This window comes from Peromyscus californicus, unplaced genomic scaffold, assembly GCF_007827085.1.
Source record: "Peromyscus californicus insignis strain IS unplaced genomic scaffold, ASM782708v3 Scaffold_10__1_contigs__length_136768540, whole genome shotgun sequence".
Lineage (NCBI taxonomy): Eukaryota > Metazoa > Chordata > Mammalia > Rodentia > Cricetidae > Peromyscus > Peromyscus californicus.
The window spans coordinates 69,363,350-69,382,957 of record NW_026294391.1 but is presented as its reverse complement, the minus strand read 5'-3'; the positions used below and the strand labels follow the sequence as shown (position 1 = coordinate 69,382,957).

At 34.0% G+C, this 19,608-nt stretch overlaps 1 protein-coding gene across 2 annotated transcripts in view; it reads right to left on the bottom strand.

Moving 5' to 3' along the window:
• Window positions 1-4,645: 4,645 nt before the first annotated feature.
• Klhl4 (kelch like family member 4) overlaps window positions 4,646-19,608 on the bottom strand; it is an 89,576-nt gene continuing 74,613 nt past the window's right edge. For both annotated transcript variants that reach the window (XM_052735025.1, XM_052735034.1), the window contains exons 7-11: window positions 14,724-14,948; window positions 12,914-13,076; window positions 10,246-10,458; window positions 6,567-6,738; window positions 4,646-6,024 (exon numbers count right to left, since the gene is read on the bottom strand). In XM_052735025.1, the coding sequence (XP_052590985.1) occupies window positions 5,965-6,024; window positions 6,567-6,738; window positions 10,246-10,458; window positions 12,914-13,076; window positions 14,724-14,948 (833 nt within the window). In that variant the 3' untranslated portion in view covers window positions 4,646-5,964. The remainder of the gene's footprint in view (window positions 6,025-6,566; window positions 6,739-10,245; window positions 10,459-12,913; window positions 13,077-14,723; window positions 14,949-19,608) is intronic.

Here is a 19,608-nt window from a genome sequence, read left to right as displayed (position 1 = left end):
TGAAATGTGATATTTTATTTGTATGTTAATAAATAAAGTTTGCCTGGAGATCAGAGGTCAGGAAGCCATTAACAGAAGTCAGGTGGTAGTAGCCCATGCCCTTAATCTGATCACATGGCAGGCAGAGTCTCTGTGTGGTCAAGGACACAGCAAAGCATGATGACATGAGCCTTTAATCTCAATACCACCATAGAGACCTGGAGGTCTGTGTAGACAGGCAGTGATGAGGAAGTCATGTGGCTGGGTTTAGAGCCAATAAGAAGGCAGAACAGAAAGGCAATAAAATCACAGGTCAGACAGGAAGAAACTCTCTCTCTCTCTCTCTGTGGAAGCTACTGCTGGTGGTAAGCTAAGGCTAGTCTTGGCTATTTGCTCTGATCTCTTCAGCTATTACCTCTGTAATTGTGTTTCTTATTTAATAAGACTGTTTAGAAATTCATCTACACCTACTTCTGCTGATTCCCTTCTACTTCCCAACTAATACCTTTTCTATCTTTGTGTATTCTTGTTCAATAAACCAGAGCTACTGTGTGTTCATGATTGCAAATCATATCCAGAAGGCAAAATTTTACATTCTTCTACATTCCAAAACCCTTACACTGTTCACATCCATTTCTCCATTTTTAATTTGGATGTGTATTATAAGATGTGACATTTCTATCTACATATTCTTCCAGTGCTATTAATTGGATACAATCTTCATAAAATACAAGGCCCTTGATACAATTACAAGATGTATTTGTTTATTGAGTTGAATAGCTGTTTATTGAAAAACATTTTTATACTAGAAACTATGACATGCTTTGGACATACTACAATGAATAAAACCAAGAGCCATCTTGTGATTAGAAAAGAATTATCTGTTTCTCACTGACTTTGACATTTGCTCAGTCAAGCAAATTAATGTGCATTGGGCTGGCCAGAAGTGTCATATAGGATCAGATAGACTTTCTGAACCACATTTGTTAGTGTAGAATTGGAAGAACTAAGACAAATGGAATTGTGAAGATTTGTGAAGGTATGGCTTCCAAAGATCTCCATCCAATTTTCTTATTTCAGGCTTATTTTAAAGTAAGACTAGTCTCACTTCAGTACCCTCCACCGTAGTTCAAGTTAATTCTTCCTGACTATAGAAAGTTTTTAAATATTTTCTATCAATTAAACTTGCTTTCAGATAGTTTTGCCTGTGTGTAATGCATATTCATGACTCTCACCTCTACCTCCCTACCACTCCTATGAGTGAATCTCCTCCCCACAAATTTCTCTCACACATTCATACTATTCTTCTTGTTTTGTGACTAACCATAGGCCATATAACTCCTCCCAGATCCACCCACACCTCTCTACCTACACAACTTCTTTTTTTTTTTGTTTCTTCCAAACCTAGTGAATAGAATGCACTGTACTAGGTTTGGGGCTACCTCCTATAGTGCCGTAAATCTACCAGGAGTCACACCCCTAAAGAAAACTGACTCTCCTTATTTCAGAAGTTATCAATGGCCAATTTTCCTTGGCTAGGGACTTTGTCTCCACTTTTGCCCTCCATGATCAGATTTTGTTGACTTGAGCTTGTGAAGTTCTTGAGCATGCTGTCACAAACACTGGGAGATCATATGTGTAACTCTCTTATTGGTTCAGAAAGCACCATTTCATTGCAGTCATCCACCACCTCTGGCTCTTGCATATCTGTCTCTTCTTCCTCTAAGAGTCTTGAGGCTTGGGAGGATGGTGTAGGATGTAAATTTACTATGTATGGCTAAGCATTCAACAGTTTCTAATTTTCCACATGTGGATATGTTACAGGTCTTACTGTATATCAGTATCTCTTGCAAAATGAAGCTTCCCTATGAGTATTGAGAGATATACCAGTCTGTAGTTAAAGTCAGAAGTCATTAGGAGTCCATTTAGCAGCATAATAATAGTAAGTTCTCTCATAGAGCCTAAGATTTTCTAGCTAGAGGTTTTTGGTCGCATTATCAATGCCAGGTATGGGGTCCATCTTGTGGATTGGGCAGTAATCCAATCAGAAAGTGTTTGCTTATTCCCTGCAACATTTGTGCCACTATTTCACCAATGGGTTTATCTTGCTATGCAAGTCATTATGATATCCTGCAGGGTTCACAGCTGGGTAAGACAGCAGATGCTTTTCTCTTCTGGTAACTTGCATAGAACCTCTCAGAAATCTGAATGCTAGAGAATGAAATGAAGCTTCTAGGTCAGTACCAGATTGATTTCTCTAAATTTTATGACTCATATATGTGATACCATCAGCAATAAAATCTTATTGTCTATTCTGGGGTAAGGTCTATAGGATCCCACAGGCAAACAATTCCAAAAGAGGTAACCCATTTCTGGCCCTGGATTTTGTATTTCCTAACCTGTGTTGTAGTGGAATTGTCACCTGTGGGAGCCCATTTTCAGGTTTCTCATGGCTTTATCCAACAGGTCTGTGTAGAGAGGATGATTAGGACCACAGGCCTGAGTGCAGGTGTCTGAGATGGTCTGCACTTGGCTGTGCTGCGGGGAGGTCTTTTGTTCCACCCCTAGGCATCTCTATAAGATACCTTAGTGCAGATACAATCAGGGCCCATTGGAATAGGTTCTAGGCCCTCTTGAGGCTATCCTGTATTTTCTATCTGTTTATCTCCACATTCTAAATCCTTCTATCTAGTATTTCCTGCTGTTCTCACTCAAAAAAAAAAAAAACTCTAGGGAACTGTAATGTTGGTGGGTAAACACCCCACAGTCACCCATTATAATGTAATAATATAGCTATCTATCGATCTATTTATCTATCTATCTATGTGTGTGTGTGTGTGTGTGTGTGTGTGTGTGTGTGTGTGTGTATCGAGAAGCAATATTTGTGTCTACAAATTGTAGTGTTCAAATGTATGCATTCATACACTTGTTGAAAGAATATATTAATTAATAAAACATTTCCTGTAGTGGTTTGGATTAGAAAAATCCCCAAAGGCTCATATATGTGTATATTTAATCCCCAGTTGGTGAACAGTTTGGAAAGAATTAGGAGGTGTGGCCTTGTTGGAGTAGTTATGTCTTTATTGGAGCAGATGTGTCATTGGAAGTGGGCTTTGAGGTTTCAAAAGCCCATGCCAGGCCCAGTCTCTCTCTTTCTCCCTCTCCCTCTCCCCATCTCTGCCTACTGCCTGTGGATCAGGATAAAAACCTCTTAGCTACTTCTCCAGCACCATGTCTGTCTGTTCCCTCCTCATGACAAAAATGGACTAACCCTCTTAGACTGTAAGCAAACACCAAATTAAATACACTCTTTTTTATGAATTACCTTGATCATGGTGTCTCTTCACAGCAATAGAACAGTAACTAAGACATGTCTCTACCTAAGTCTGCCTAAATTATACTGATAGATGATCTCCATGAATACCTGGAAAGAAGGAACTGCCTTCACTCCATTTCCCAGCTATGTTTCACTGAGACAAAGAGAGCTATGGTTTTTTGTTTGTTTGTTTGTTTTTTTGTTTTTTTTTTTTTGTTTTTTGTTTTTTTTTTGTGTGTGTGTGTGTGTGTGTTCTAGGCCACTGTAGGTCTTTATACATATTGGTCACATCTGCCCAGATTTCTGGATTTCATTTTGAGTTCATTCTAGGATAGAGTAGCCAAGCATAATTTTCAAATGCAGCTGTGAAATGGTAGCTCTAGGTGACATGTGCATTTCTCCTTAAAGTCAATAAGCATTTAAACAGAAAACTAGCAAGCTGGAAAAAAAAAACATTGTATTCTTTGTCTGTTTGTTTGATTAGGCATTAGTATGGGCACATTTAGTTTGTTGATACCATGTAATCATTACAGTAATGTTGACAATCTGTGATAAACAACAGGCCATTTAACATGTAGCTTACCAAATTGTTCACAACCTTACTTAAGTGGGTGCCTTAAACTGCAAGACGGGTTAAAGACTGAGATATTTGTACTTCACATTGATTTGATAAAAAAAAATGTTAATTTAAAACATCTAACCAACCTCTCACCCATGCTACTGTAAACAACACTAATGGAACTCATTTGTTTTGTTTTGTTTTTTTGGTTTTTTGAGACAGAGTTTCTCTGTGTAGCTTTGTACCTTTCCTGGAACTCGCTCTGTAGACCAGGCTGGCCTCAAACTCACAAAGATCCACCTGCCTCTGCCTCCCGAGTGCTGGGATTAAAGGCGTGAGCCACCACTGCCCGGCTTCATTTGGTCACAATGAGTTATAAAAGGTAAATACAATAGTCATGAAAGGAAGACCTAGCAAAGGAGAGAGAGGAGATTAGTATCAGTGAAAGAAGAAAGGAGATGGTAGCTCAAGGATGAATATTATCAATATGCATTATGTAAATGTAGGAAATGTCACAAGGCAACTCATTATTATGGGTAATTAAAATATGCTAATAGCAAACAGTAAAATCCAGCAAGGTCTTATGTGTTTTATTTATGTATGATAGCCTCTCTGTCTCACCTCTAGACTTAGAAACATCTGTCGCTCTCTGTTGAGAATTAGAGACAAAATAAGAAACAAAGGAGGGGAACTGTACATTAACATGCAAATATTTTAGCTATCGAGAAACTACTGCCTCAGAAGGATCATTCGACATGTACTCAGCGTATTCTAAAAGCACAGTCTTTAGAACCAGAGGGGAAAGATTTTATTTAAATTCAATTTGTCAAAGTACAAATACATTTGTGCAACTTAGGCTGTGATTTAAAAAGAATTAATAGGTAGGAGGAGTAGTACATTTTATAAGCATCTCTCTGAATTTTGATGGTTGCTTTGATATTCTACAATACAAAGTTCATTTAAGAGAAGATATTATAGAAATTCTAAAATGGAACATTTACTTGAAAAGTTAAGTCATAAACATGAGTTTTCAATATTTCACCATATTGTTTAATCATTAGGTAGAATAAATGAAAATACTGTTAAAAGCTAAAATACTACTCAAAGTCTTTTTATTTTTTACTTTCAAAAGTGTAGATTTGTAGTACATGTGTTCTTACCATTTACTACTAGGTAAACATGATTATGAAATTGAAAGAAAATCAGGTATTGATAGGTAAAGAGAAGTTATAGAATTGACTGTACGTATTAGACATTTTGGTGTTCCCAAGTGTTAACACTATGCATCATATTCTCAACTGTAATCTTTAGAATTGTTTAGATCAACTTTTAACTTAATGGAAGGTGTTTATAGAGAACACATTAAATGCTTGAGAAGAGAATTAATTTCTGTACAAGTGAGGCCCTCACATTCTGAAGCTCAGGCACAGTTTGTATCAATATGATATTCACTGTTACAGAATATAGATTGTATAGGCGACATTATGATATTTTACTGCAAATGAATCTACTAACACACCACAGCATGGAATAGAAAAATCTATACACATATTTTGGCAGATAGTTAGCTGAGTATAATAGCCTGTGAAAAGTTTGACATAGTGTGATTAGTATAACAAATTATATCAATGAATAGTCTATTTCATCTTTGACACAGAAAACCCCTTCTTCTTGGCACATGTGAGGTATTATTATCTAGGTGAGCTATTGTTTGATACCAGACTTGATGCTTCAAGGCTTCTGTCATTATTTTATAGTACCTTTAATAAGAAATGTTTTTACTTCTTAGATCCTTACATGAAAATTGTTAATGCATTCATCACCTTCAAATACTGCCCACTGCCAAATTTTTGTTAGGTACTTTAACATTATATGGTAATGAGGCTAAACATAACCTATTGGATTTCTCATTAGATTATGATCTGAGATAGCACATAACACTCAACACTAACAGGTAATCCACATTTTTCAGCCTTACGAATGTTAACAATTTCAACTATACATGAAAATGACAGAACAGAATTTGAATTTGTTATAAATTTCATAAAAGACCATATTTCTTCTTCATTCTTGAAATAAATCCATTTCATTACATTAGCCAATGAGAGTTTCAATGTAGCTTCACAACCACAACACATGCCCCAGCTCGTCCAATGTTGACAGGGACTTCCTAAAACACAAATAAAAAAAGAAAAAGAAAAGAAACACTGTCTTTAGCATAACTGAGAATGTTGACCTTCAGAGAGTCTTTACATGTTTGGGCCCAACTTTTGCCTGGTCCTAAAATAAGAAAACTGCAGCTCAGATCATTATAGACTGTAGAATGCTAATAGATCTCAGCTGAAAGTTCAGTTACTTTGTGATAACTTTTTACATTGGTGACAATCTTCTCAGGTTTTTTTCAACTGTGAACAGCTAATGGTACTACTACTCAAAGGTTTTGTGAGGATTAAATGAAATGATCGATCACAAGAATTTGGCATATATAATTATACTGCCATTCTCTGTTAGTGTTCTTTTATGCTTTGAGTAAACAAATGATGAGACAGTGATAGAGCCAAAGTCGGAACCTAGGACTCTTGGGTACTTGTCTACTAAGAAAAGATCTGGTCTGGCTGTACAGAGGAATAACGTGAAATTAATTCCAAAATTAAGCTTTAAAAACTCCTTAAATTCTGAAATATACCAATTTGAAGATTTTTACATGAATACCTCTTTCCATTCATCTTTCTGAGCATCATATGATTCAACAGTATTCAAATAAGTATGACCATCATATCCGCCAACCACATAGAGTTTGTCTCCAAGGGGGCATACAGCAACAGCATCGCGAGGAACACTCAAAGGTGCCACGGTTGACCACGAGTCACTTTTTGGATCATATCTAAAGAGATTTAGGAAGAAAATTGAGAGGCAAAATCCAGTAATGTTATAATGAAAATCAATAGGCATTAATAAAATGTGTTAGTGTGTAAAACACATAATTAGAAACATTGAAAAGCAATATCAAGTGTAGGTTTGCTATACAAGACAAAAGAATTTTCATCTAAGAACATGTACAGGACATAACTCTTTTTAGCCACTAGATGGCATGTAAAGCATAGAGAAAGAAGTATTTCCTTCCCTAGTACTATGCATTTCTTTAATCAACTCAATTCATATGTTATACCAATTCGGTATTAAAACTTTTTATGGAAAACTTTTCTATAATTTTGAAGTGTATGCTAAAACTATATAACATTGTATCTGAGAAGTGTGAAAGTTAAGCAAATTCATGTAAGTATACAGGAAATGCTCTCTAATCACATTGACCTATTTGTAAAAGCACATTTAAAGCTTTTTTCATATGTCACCTTTTACTAAGTATGTTAGAATTACAACCTTTAATCTAAAAATTTTCAATAGATATTCAAAATATCTCATTTTAACTTGTATCTGAATTGATATCAATTAAATAATATTTAAATACTATCAGAAAGCTAAAAATTATCAAGACAACCTCTATGTATCTTATATATTATTGAATGCCCTTACTGTGTCACCTTAAATTGTTATTATATGTTGAGACCTAGATCAAGAAAATCTACAGTTGATCCTCTATGTGTTGTATTTTCCAAGTAAAGTAGTTATATGTACAACGGGTGAGTGAGAACTTGCAGAGGGGTTTCCTTACATATTTACATAAAATCTCAATAATTTTCTATTCATTCACAATTAAATCTCAAAATATTAATATTATCAGGTTATTATCAAGTTAAGAAAATGTTGAATTGTTATGGTTTTCATTTATTTCTTCATTATTGGCATTCTTGAGGATTGAGTGAATCTAGGTTCTTAACATGGTTGACAAGTGGGCTGGTTAAGCCACTTAGCTATACCCCAAGCCCAGGAAATATGGAATTTTAAGAAGGAAATAAAATTATTGAGATTTTTTTGCAATCTGTAAAGACATGGAGTAGTAGTTATCAAGAAACATGCTGACTAGTTCATCATATTCAATTTAAAATAGCACCATTTATCTCCATTTCTCCATCTTTTCAGTCTATAGAGACAGATACATTATATATATTAATTATAATGGAAATTTCTAGTGATCTTGAAAACAAGAGGCTTAATCATGGGCTCATTGCTCATATAATAGAATAATTGGGAAAATTTCTTTGACTTCTTGAACTTAATTTTTTAATTAACATTATAGAAAAAAAATGAACACTGATGGTTTGGGAACCATCTAAGTTAAATGCTTCTGTATCAAATAATGGTTAAGAGAAATCCAGGATAATGGGCAAGTTGACTGTTTTTTCAACGCATAATAATGTTGTAAAAATAAAGCACTTTTTTTTTCTGTTGTGCTGGTTAGTTTTTGTCAATTTAACAAACTGGAATCACTGGAAAAATAGGACCCTCAATTAAGGAATTGTCTCCATCAGATTGGCCTGAAGGCATATCTGTGGGCATTTTTTTCTTGATTAATGACTAATGTGGGGTATTGCACAACAATGTTGGCAGTGTCATCCCAGGACAGATGCACCTGGGCTGTATAAGAAAACAAGCTTAGTGAGCCATGGGGAACAAGAACAGTTAGTGTTCCTCCATACTCTCTGCTTCACTTCTGCCTCCACATTCTCATCTATAAACTGAAATAAGTCCCTTGCTCCACTAAGTTAGGATTGGTCAGCAGAGAAGCAAAGCAACAAACTAGAAAACCCTACTTTCTTTACTGTAATGGCTTCAATCAAATGTGACGTGTGTGTGTGTGTGTGTGTGTGTGTGTGTGTGTGTGTGTGTGTGCATTAGCAAGGACATTTCAACAAAAATTTATGTCTACAAAGTACAAAATCTACCTGTTTCATTAATTTCATTAAGGGCATATTCCCTAAATCATCTGTGTCTTCTGAGATCCAACTGAAAAATTTATGATTTGATGATAAATTAACACTATTTTAACTGTTTTTGTACCCACACATGCTGTCGACTTTGAAAGAGAATACAGACAGATGATCTTTATTTTAAGCAACATACCATGCCATTTATCTGAATCAATGTTTTCAATTCAAAGAGCTTATGTTGTGGAATATTATTTTAAGATATGTTACATTCATTCATGCTGTGGAGTATTTGTTTAATGATGCAAAGTTGTGTTGCATTATTTATGTTGCATTTGTTTACCTCTGTAAAGCTGTATTATTTTCCTGCCTAAAACACAAGATTGGTCTGATAGAGAGCTGAATGGCCAAGAGCGAGGCAGGAGAGAGAAAAAGGAGAGGCTGGCAGGAAGAGAGAATAAGAGGATGAAGAAAAGGAGAAGAGGAGGATGCTCGGGGCCAGCCACTCAGCCACCCAGTCAGTCAACAGAATAAGAAGGAAAGAAAAACAGAAAAGAGAAAGGTAAAATCCCAGAGGCAAAACACATTTAAAGAAAAATGGGATAATTTAAGTTAGAAAAGCTGGCTGAAAATAAGACAAGCTAAGGCCAGGCATTCATAAGTAAGAATAAGTCTCCATGTATTTATTTAGGTGGTGGGTAGGCCCACAAAGAGCAAAGTGTAAAAACAATCATCTGCTGTGGGATGTTCTGTATGGCAAATGTGTTGCTGATTAGCCAATAAATAAAATACTGATTGGCCATTGGCTAGGCAGGAAGTGTAGGCGGGACAAGGAGGAGAATAAAGCTGGGAAGTGGAAGACTGAGTCAGAGAGACACTGCCAGCCGCCATCAGGACAAGGAAGATGTAGAGTACCGGTAAGCCACAAGCCACGTGGCAAGGTATAGATTAATAGAAATGGATTAATTTAAGCTGTAAGAACAGTTAGCAAGAAGCCTGCCACGGCCATACAGTTTGTAACCAAATAAGTCTCTGTGTTTACTTGGTTGGGTTTGAGCGGCTGTGGGGCTGGCAGGTGAGAGAGATTTGTCCTGACTGTGGGCCAGGCAGGAAAACTCTAGCTACAATCATCTACAAATTTAGCTTTGAGCAAGGAAATACTTATTGCAATAAGTAAGGTTGTTGTTCAGAACATTAATTTTATTTGGAAATTCTGCCTATAGTTTTGGTGGTTTTTTTTTGCATTTTGGAGACTGAATTGAATTTAGAAACAGCAAACTTAATTTGATTTGAATTTCATGAGTTGATTGATACCTTTTCATAAAATGTCCTTACTCTTTTAGCTCTTTTGTGTCACTACTTTATAATAACTAAACAAATATATTTCATAAAGTTTGATACTAAATTTTAAGGGCTTTTTACAAAATACTTTGTGTTTAACCATAGGTGTAGAATGTTACAAAGAACAAATCTATTTAAAAGTCTAACATATCAGATCACATTTTGGTAGTTTCTAATTTTTCTTATTAAAGAAAAGTCCAGATAAGTACATGTATAAGACTTACCTTTCTACACAGTCAGAAAGCCTGGAGCAATGGTTAGGAGCAGGGGCATCGTGTCCCCCTACAACATACAAGTATCCATTGTGTGTTGCTACACCTACACCTCCACGTCTTTTGGACATCGGAGCACACAGACTCCACTTGTTAGTGTGCGGGTCAAAGTACTCCATTGACTTGAGGCAGGAACTTCCATCACGCCCACCAATAGCATACAGTCTAGAAAAATAGAGACATTTAAATATATATATATGTATATATATATATGTATATATATATACATATATATGTGTGTGTGTGTATGTGTGTGTTCACATATTCATACAAAATTCATTTATAGAAATGAAAATGAAGGCATTTCTATTTTCTCACGCTTCATAATGTATATTCTAATCCATCACTATTTGCAACAGAAAGGCTAGTATGGTGGTACTGTGTTCCCCAAAATATTGTGCACCCTAATAAACTTATCTGGGGTCAGAGACAGAACAGCCACAAGATACAAAGGCTAGAAAATGGTGGCACTCACACCTTTAATCCTAGCACTCCCGAGGTAGAAATCCCTCTGGATCTCTGTGAATTCAAGGCCACATTGGAAATGGCCAGGCATGGTGACACACGCCTTTAATCCCAGAAAGCAAGCCTTTAATCCCAGGGAGTGGTGGTAGAAAGCAGAAAGGTATATAAGGCATGAGGACCAGAAACTCGAAGCATTTAGCTGCTGAAGCTTTCAGGCTTCTAGCAGCAGTTCAGCTGAGAGCCATTGGAATGAGGACACAGAAGCTTCCAGTCTGAGGAAACAAGATCAGCTGAGTAGTTGGTCAGGTGAGATTTGCTGTGGCTTGTTCTAGTTCTCTGACCTTCCAGTGTTCACCCCAATAACTGGCCTCAGGTTTGATCTTATTAATAAGAACTTTTAAGATTCATGCTATAGGCTCGGTTTATGAATGGGTATTTATATATGGCACTTGGTAAAGCTTAGTCTATTCCAAACATTCCTCTTTGATTTTTGTTAAAGTAAATTTAACTTAACACTAAAGGTCTGGAAAATAATTATGGGCAGAAAGCCAGAAGGTATACAATGTTTTATTTTTGTATATGGTCCCAACAATCAATTTCAATGAAGTTGCAGCTATAGAAGTTCCAACTGCTTCACTTTACACTTTCTGTCATGTATAAACTACTTAGTATGAAATATTTTTCCTGAAAGATATTCATATAAACATACTAAAGAAATAGAATAGAATTGAGAAGGTGGACTATTTTTAGGAAGAAAATGTAGCTATTAAAGTTTCCTTAGTGACTTATAACTCTCAATTATTTTAATATATATTTTAACTTACATTTTATACTATAATAATAAAGATGATAAACATTTATTAAACCATATGCATGTAACTTTCTTTCACACTGAATTTTAAACAACAGAAACTCAGTAAAACTAAATGAAATAAATTCAAGTTGTTGATTTGAGTCTGGTATAATGTATAGAGGTGATTATGGAACTGAATCACTTGATATCACCAGGTTAGATTAGTCAGTTTAGGATTATGTGAAACTTCAAAATATTATGGATAGGGACCTATTTCTGTTTTAAATATTTCCTATTTCTTTTTGTGTTGAGTTCTAAAATATATCTGTGCTGGTTTTCTACTGAGCTTGTTTACATGTTTTACGCATAGTAGTACAGAATTACATAGATCTTCTTGACACTGGTTACTCTATTGTCTGAAATTCCTATCATGTAAGCTATCCTATATGCTACCTTGAGAGGTTCCATGTCTATGAAAACAATCAACCATGTAAGTAGCATTATACAGATTAAGCAGGTTATATTTAGTTATATATATATATATATATATATATATATATATATATATATGTACATATATGAATGTGAAAATAATGAATGAAAAAGAGGCCATAAATTTGAAAGAAAGAAATGAATATTATCTGAGACAGTTTAGTGGGAGGAAAGGGAAGGGAGAAATGATGTAATTATAATATATTCTTAATGATAGAAGAAAAAAATTAAAAACTAAAGAAAACCATTAAAATTAATTGGCACTAATTCAATGCTTGGAAACATCATTAGAGATTATTAGCTTGCTTTCACAAGATCAGGAAAAAGTAAATCTTTAGGATGGGCAAAACCAGATGGAATTTAATACTTATGAACCTTAAACTCTCAGAGGAGAGATTGCTAAACAAAAAAGTTACTGTGTTCATAAACATGGGCAGACAAATGATTTTATATATTTAGGGTAAATAGAAATGCAAAATGTGCCATTCATTTAGGGTAAATTGGAAATGTTTATCTTCAATAGTGTTCTCAAATTCATATGTATATACTTTTCTTCATTAAAATCTCATTACAATACAGAGTCTAAGTATTTTTAGACAAGGCTGAGATGAAATATTTGTCCCAAAGAATGCTCATATTTCTGGTTCCAGGACCAAATTTTGAGCAGAAAAAGTCTATAAAATATTTAATGAAGCATTTATTGTAGACAATTATTTTCCATCATAATGAATGGAAGTTTCCACTAAATGACTTTTATAATCACTAATAAGGATGTTCTGATAGTGTAGAATGTCTATTGATTGATGATCATAATACTGAAACTCTATACTGCATGGTCTGGTAGCAAAGAGTTTTTATGTTTAAGCTTACTTGTTGTTTAATGCAACAACTCCAACTGTACTTCTAGGAGTTGACATGCTGGCCACGTAATTCCACTGACGTCCATCAGGATCCCATCTTTCTACAGTATTTAGATAACTCCATCCATCATGACCTCCAACAGCATACATTGGTCCTTCAAGTGTGGCTACACCTAAAGGATAACATAGTATGAGGGATCACCTATGCATGCCTTATGCAATACATGTATTTTCACTTTAGAAGCAACTAACTGCTTTAAAAACTGTATTTTGTATCTGAAATAGGTTTCTGCCCATGTGAATAATCAATTGATTCTCATATGAGGCTAAATAGGGTCTTATTATCATAGAAAAACTTCCACTGATCACTATATATCATGGAAAACTATCATTCTTGTATAACTAAAAATCAACTGAAGCAGAGAGCATAATACTAGGAAAGCAATTAAAATGGAGACTAACATTTTTCTGGCATAATTTCAGCACTTTTTAAAAATGAAATCACATACAGGATAGGATGCTTAACATAAGATGAACTACTACTTTTAGGCTTAATGTGGAATGTTTTTTTCAATTCTTATTTGAATACAGGGTTAAAATTATTTCCTTGAGATAATTCACTAGGCCTTCATTTTTGAAGTTTAGCTGGATGTTTTTGTTAGAAATTATAAATGATCTCACTCTGTCCCTCAGGACTCTTAGAATTGGCCTCTTTTTTCACTTACATCTTAATCAGACTCTCATTGTGTTTTGTACAAACATTTCACATATGTGATTACTAACATTTGTTAGATTGTATTTTTAAAAGCTTGCTTTTATTTCTCTGCAGGACATGCACATGGGTAAGTATTACATAACAGATAATAACTACATTGTTTATGATTTAGCAGAAACAACTTATCAAAGAAATGGTGAGAAAATTCCAGTCCAGGAGCTGACACTTAGTAGCCATATGAAAGTCTATTGTGCTAATTAGAGAAATAACTCAGTGGTTAAAAGTAGGTCCTGATCTTGCCAAGGACAGGATGAGTTAAGTTCTGGCACTCATGTTTGGCAGTTCACAATTGTCTGTAACTCCAGCTCCAAGAGATCTGACACCTTCTTCTGATCTCGAAGGCACTATTTTCATGTTCATAAACCTACACATAAACACACTTGCCTACAAATAATTTTAAAAATTAACTTTAAAAGCATATCATGTAAACAAAATGTCAAATACTCTATTTTTCAAGTACCATAATATTTAAAGCACATGGAACATAGTATAAAGAACGTACCTTGACAAATACCCAGGAGAACTAAAGTTCCACAAAATTCTACACAACCTTACTCAGTCTTAAGCTGCTTAGAAACCTCTGACTTAATTATACTTTAGAGCTCTGTGCTAATCATAAATATATTTATCCCGGACCTGAATCCAAAATCTTTTAGTGAATGCAAATTTGGTTGTTGTGGTAGAGGCATAATTTTCTAACTAGAACTTATAATACTTTACCATTGTCAAAACTTTTACACTCTCAACTGAGCTTAGAGAAAGTGTTCTCTTGCCTTTTATATTCTCCATAAAATATCCTTTCTGAAAAAATTATCTTCTCTGAAATGGAACCCTTTCAAAAGTTGGTGGAAGGGACATAGAATTAAAATATACCATTATGTTACAGTTGAAAATTTCCATGGGCTCTTCACGTTTGCTAACCTTCACAGAACTTTTAAGCCAATGTAATAATTCATGGAATAAGTCCTAGAAAAGTGCTGCTATATTTAATTTGAAAAGCTTTCCTGTATATTTTTGAGAAATTATATAACATTAAATATTTTACCTAGTCCATGCCTATGTGTCGACATAGGAGGCATCACAACCCAGGTTTTGGTAACTGGATTAAAACATTCCACAGTATTCAAAGTTTTTAAACCATCTCTTCCTCCCACGACGTAAAGTTTATTATCAACAACTGCAACTCCAAACTGAAGTCTACGACCACTCATAGTGCCAATATGGATCCAACTGTTGGTTCTGAGGTCATACTTCTCAATTGTAGTAGTACCTGTTAAAGATGTAATTAGCAATGATAAAATCATGTTAAAATTCTAAGTTGGGTTATTTCACATTATGTGTTTTAATTGACAGCATAGCACCAGGAAAGAGAGCTCAAATTAAGTTAACTAGCTCAGATGACAGTACTAACTGAAGAATAAGGTAATGAGTGATAACTCCACCACTTTTGAATTAAACTGGAATACTGAGCAGAAAATAGTATAATATATGTGGCTTATGTCATCAAAGTATGATTTTGGTGATAATATTAAATATAACATGAAATATAATTGTGGCTATATTACTAGTCATACCAATACAGGTCTTGAATATTGTATATATAATGAAAAAGCCCATAGCTTGGATTCTGTTACTGGATATTTATGTAAAGTGTTGGTTCAATTAATATTCACTCCAATCTATAGTTCACTGAATCCAGTGAATTGAAGTTTTAATTGTGATAATCATTCTTTATTTGTATTTTTCTACAATTTAAGAATTTCTTTGTTCTATGTATATAGATGTGTGTGTGTTTAAAATTATTTAAAACGAAGTAAATATTAGATGGATGATTAAATAATCAGGAATTAAAATTCCTTTCATGTAGGTTTTTGGCATTGTTTCTGAAACTTTTCCATGGTGGTTATGTGATAAATTGCAGCTAAAGTTACAGAATTCTGAAGAATTACCTCATTAATGAAAGTTTTAATTTAAACTTCTGAAATACCAATTTAGTGACATAGTCAAATCTCATCAGTGCAATAGTAAATTCTAACTATTATTGTAATGAATTTTTCAATTCTGTAAACAATGCATTTTGTCATTCACTAAAAGTTGTTATTGAGTGTTTCCAGTTAAAGCTGGGTTTTCACAATGGCTAGGCTTCTAATGAAAAAATGCAAGTTGATTGAATTAGTATTCACTCCTACAGTTTATCACAGGGATAAGCAAAACATTTCCCATGTATTCTTACCTGGTAGATTTGTGGAAAAATACTTCATTGAAACAAAGTTAACAATGAAAATAAAGTTAACATCTGCAGTGCTGTCATTGATAGCTGTAAGGCTAATGTCTGGGGCATATAAAGGCAAAATAGGCAGAACAAATATTGTATCTATAGCTAATTTATCTTGATTTGGGTCATCTTTTCTGCACTATAAATATTTAGATGACACTGTTAAAAATGAAATACATACAAATTCCTATATGATTTCAAATCCAGTTTTTTGTGAATGTTATTATGTTTCTGTTTAATTATTACAATTTTCACAAATTTTTCTTTTCATTCTTTTTGATTTGTTTTATTATTGTTTTAATCAGTGAAAATTATAGTCAATTTAGATTAGAATTAAAAATTAAGTTATGCTAATTATTAAGAAAATATAGAGAACAATGGAAAGGTAAATAGGTTAAGAAATTACACAAGGCTACATTAGTTAGCTATCACAAAAATATTGAGTTTGAAATATTTAGATATCTGTTTTATGCCAGATCAGTTTTCCAGGACATTAGTCTAGCTACAGAAGGTAAGGGTTTTTTTTAACTTCTTTATTACAATCACAAAAGTTTTGACTAGTGGTTCTTTCATGACATATTGTAGTCATTAAAGTTAGCATTAGACATTTGTGTAATATCTGTATTTAACTGAAGTTCTGTATCTATTATATGATACAGAACCAAAACTAAATAACAGAGTACTATATTCCTAGACATTAATAGGTGAAATTTCAAAAGGCATCTTTAAGGTAACTGAAACAATATACTATAAGGAAAGGCATATATAGCACTGTGAAAAAATATACCGATAAATGCTTTTTTAAATATAATACTGATTTATATAAGCAGATATTACCCTTTACATGTTTTTGTGCTTACTACTTAGATTTTGTATCTAATTCTTTACTGCTTTATTGTTGATCTTAAGTGCTCACTCTGGTTTTTCAAGAACCTGAAACCACAAAGTATAGGGAGGGTTTTGCTGCTATCCATTCTAGAATAGGGAAAATAGAGATAGAAGAACATGACTTTTAGTAAGAATTCATTCAATAGAATTTCAAGATTATGTAATCTTATATTGCCCCAAGTAGAAGTAATAGAAACTCTCTTCCAGTAATATGGTCAGACATGAAGTGTTTTCAAAAAGGTACTTGAAACTACTAGCTCTTATTATTTTCCTAATAGTTGGCAACTTCCAATAGAGCTTTATACGGTGTCTCTATATACAAAGAACTCAGAGACCCTCAAAATGAAAGGCTTACTTGCCTTCCAAACAAAACTGTGGTAATAGAGTTCAGATATAAAAATTTTATATTTTGCTTATCTTTAGAATCAGACATCAAACTGTATATACTTATAATCATTTTATTGTTTAAAAAATCCCTTCATTTAAGGATAACATAGACAAGAAATGCTTGAAAATGACAAAATAGAAGCAAATGTAACAAACACACACATATAATGGTTTCTCTACTGTACCAGAGAAGTGTCTCAGTGGGTCAAAGTGCCAGCAGCTAAATCTGATGGTTTGCATCTGATCTCAAGGAGACAACTGATGCCTGTAAATTGTCTCCACATGCACACGGTGACACACATGTGCTCACACATATAATTAATAAATAAATTAATAAATAAAATGAACAAAAGTCTCAACACTTAAAAATGATTCTATATTGCAGATTGTGTCTTTAAAGATAACACAAACTAGAACCAGAATTTATAGCTCAAAGATACAGCATTAGTCTAGCATGTGTAAAGCCCTGGACTGATTCCCAGAACAGAAAGAAAAAAATCACAACGAATGATAATTGCATTCATGTTTTGCACTTAGAACATTTAGCTTTTATTTTAAGTACCAAGAAGATGTTAATGTTATTCTATTCAATGCTCTAAAGTCAAGTTTAGTTGCTCATGTCCATAATACCAAAACTCAGGAGGCTGATTCAGGAGGGTTGTCATTACCATTTAGGTCAGCCTAAGCTACAGAAGCAAAAGTATACCAAAATGTGAAAAACAAGACAATAAAATACCAAACTGTCAAACCTGAAATTAATTATGGTATCCGATAAGATTTGTTATTTTCTGAAGAACAGTAGTTATATGAAGTAGTTTCAAAATTTTGGAAATAATCCCATCTACAATCTCATTTTCAGAAGTGTTAAATTTGATATATATTTTCTAGAGTTTATATACTGAAATTTAGTGCAAAATATGGCAATATTTAGAGGTGTTTGTATTAGAAGAACTGATAAGATGAGGAATAATTACTCTCACAAATGGATTAATTCTGCTATCACAATACTCAGTTATTATGAAACCAGACTATTTCCAAGCAAAAATCAGACAGGAGATGAGAAATGATAATAGAGGGAGTGAATAGTAATAAAAAATTATATGTTATATGTACATATATGAAAATGTAATAATGATACTACTGTATTCTACAATCAATGAACACCAATAAAAATCAAAGATGCACCTTTATATGTTCTTTACTATTTTCACTTTCTTTCTTTTCTGTCCTTCCAACTCATATATTTTTTATTATTTTGAATTTCTGAGCCTCAGATACTCTGTTATAGTAACAGAAAATTCACTAAGTGTAAAAGCTTTGTAATTAACTGACATATTTCTTATGTTCTCTTCCAATTTCCAATGGAAATAATGGATTGTTCCTAGGATAAACCTTCAAGTTATAGGTTGTTTTGTCAAATCTATCAAAAATAAATTTCACTGGGCTGTGATGGTGCACGCCTTTAATCCCAGCACTCAGGAGGTAGAGCCATGTGCATCTCTGTGAGTTCGAGGCCAGCCTGTTCTACAGAGCAGGGTCCAGGACAGACACCAAAACTACACAGAGAAACCCTGTCTCAAAAAACCAAATAAATAAATAAATAAATAAATTTCCGTTTATGATTTATCAGTATGCTTACTTTCTTCACAATAAACTTTAGCTATAAAATCTTTGCTTCAGTTTGGAGAGATGATTCACCTGGCAAGAGCAACAACTTCCCTTTCATAGGATACAGGTTCTATTTCCAACACCCACTTGATGGCTCAAAACCACCTGTAACTCCATTCCTAGGGATCTGGTATCTATCTCTTCTAGTCTTCTTGAGACTCTACTTGTGGGTACCAAACATGCATATGATTCACAGACATGTATGAAAACAAAACACCCTTGCATTTAAAATAAAATAATAAAAATAAATCCTTGCTTTGTTATTCTATCCAAAAGCAGCATAAGAAGGAAAAAAAACACATGCAAATAGCGAAGCCATAGGCAAAAAAATGTTAAGAAGGGGAAGGATAATGGCTTTAGAAACTGCTTCTTTAATTTCATGGAATTCTTATTTATATAAAATTAAGCTTTTATTGCAAATTTGAATTGATGGTCTTACTGTCAGCACTTCAGTATTTTTGTTTGTTTGTTTTGATTTTCTTATTTTATATTTTAATTTAATTTTATATATCAGCCACGAATTCCCCTGTCCTCCCTCCTCCCGGACCCCCCTGCCCTTCCCCCAACCCATCCCCCATTCCCATCTCCTCCAGGGCAAGGATTCCCCTGGGGATTCATCTCAGCCTGGTAGATTCAGTTGAGGCAGGTCCAGTCCCCTCCTTCCTTCACCCAGGCTGAGCAAAGTGTCCTTGCATAGGTCTCAGGTTCCAAA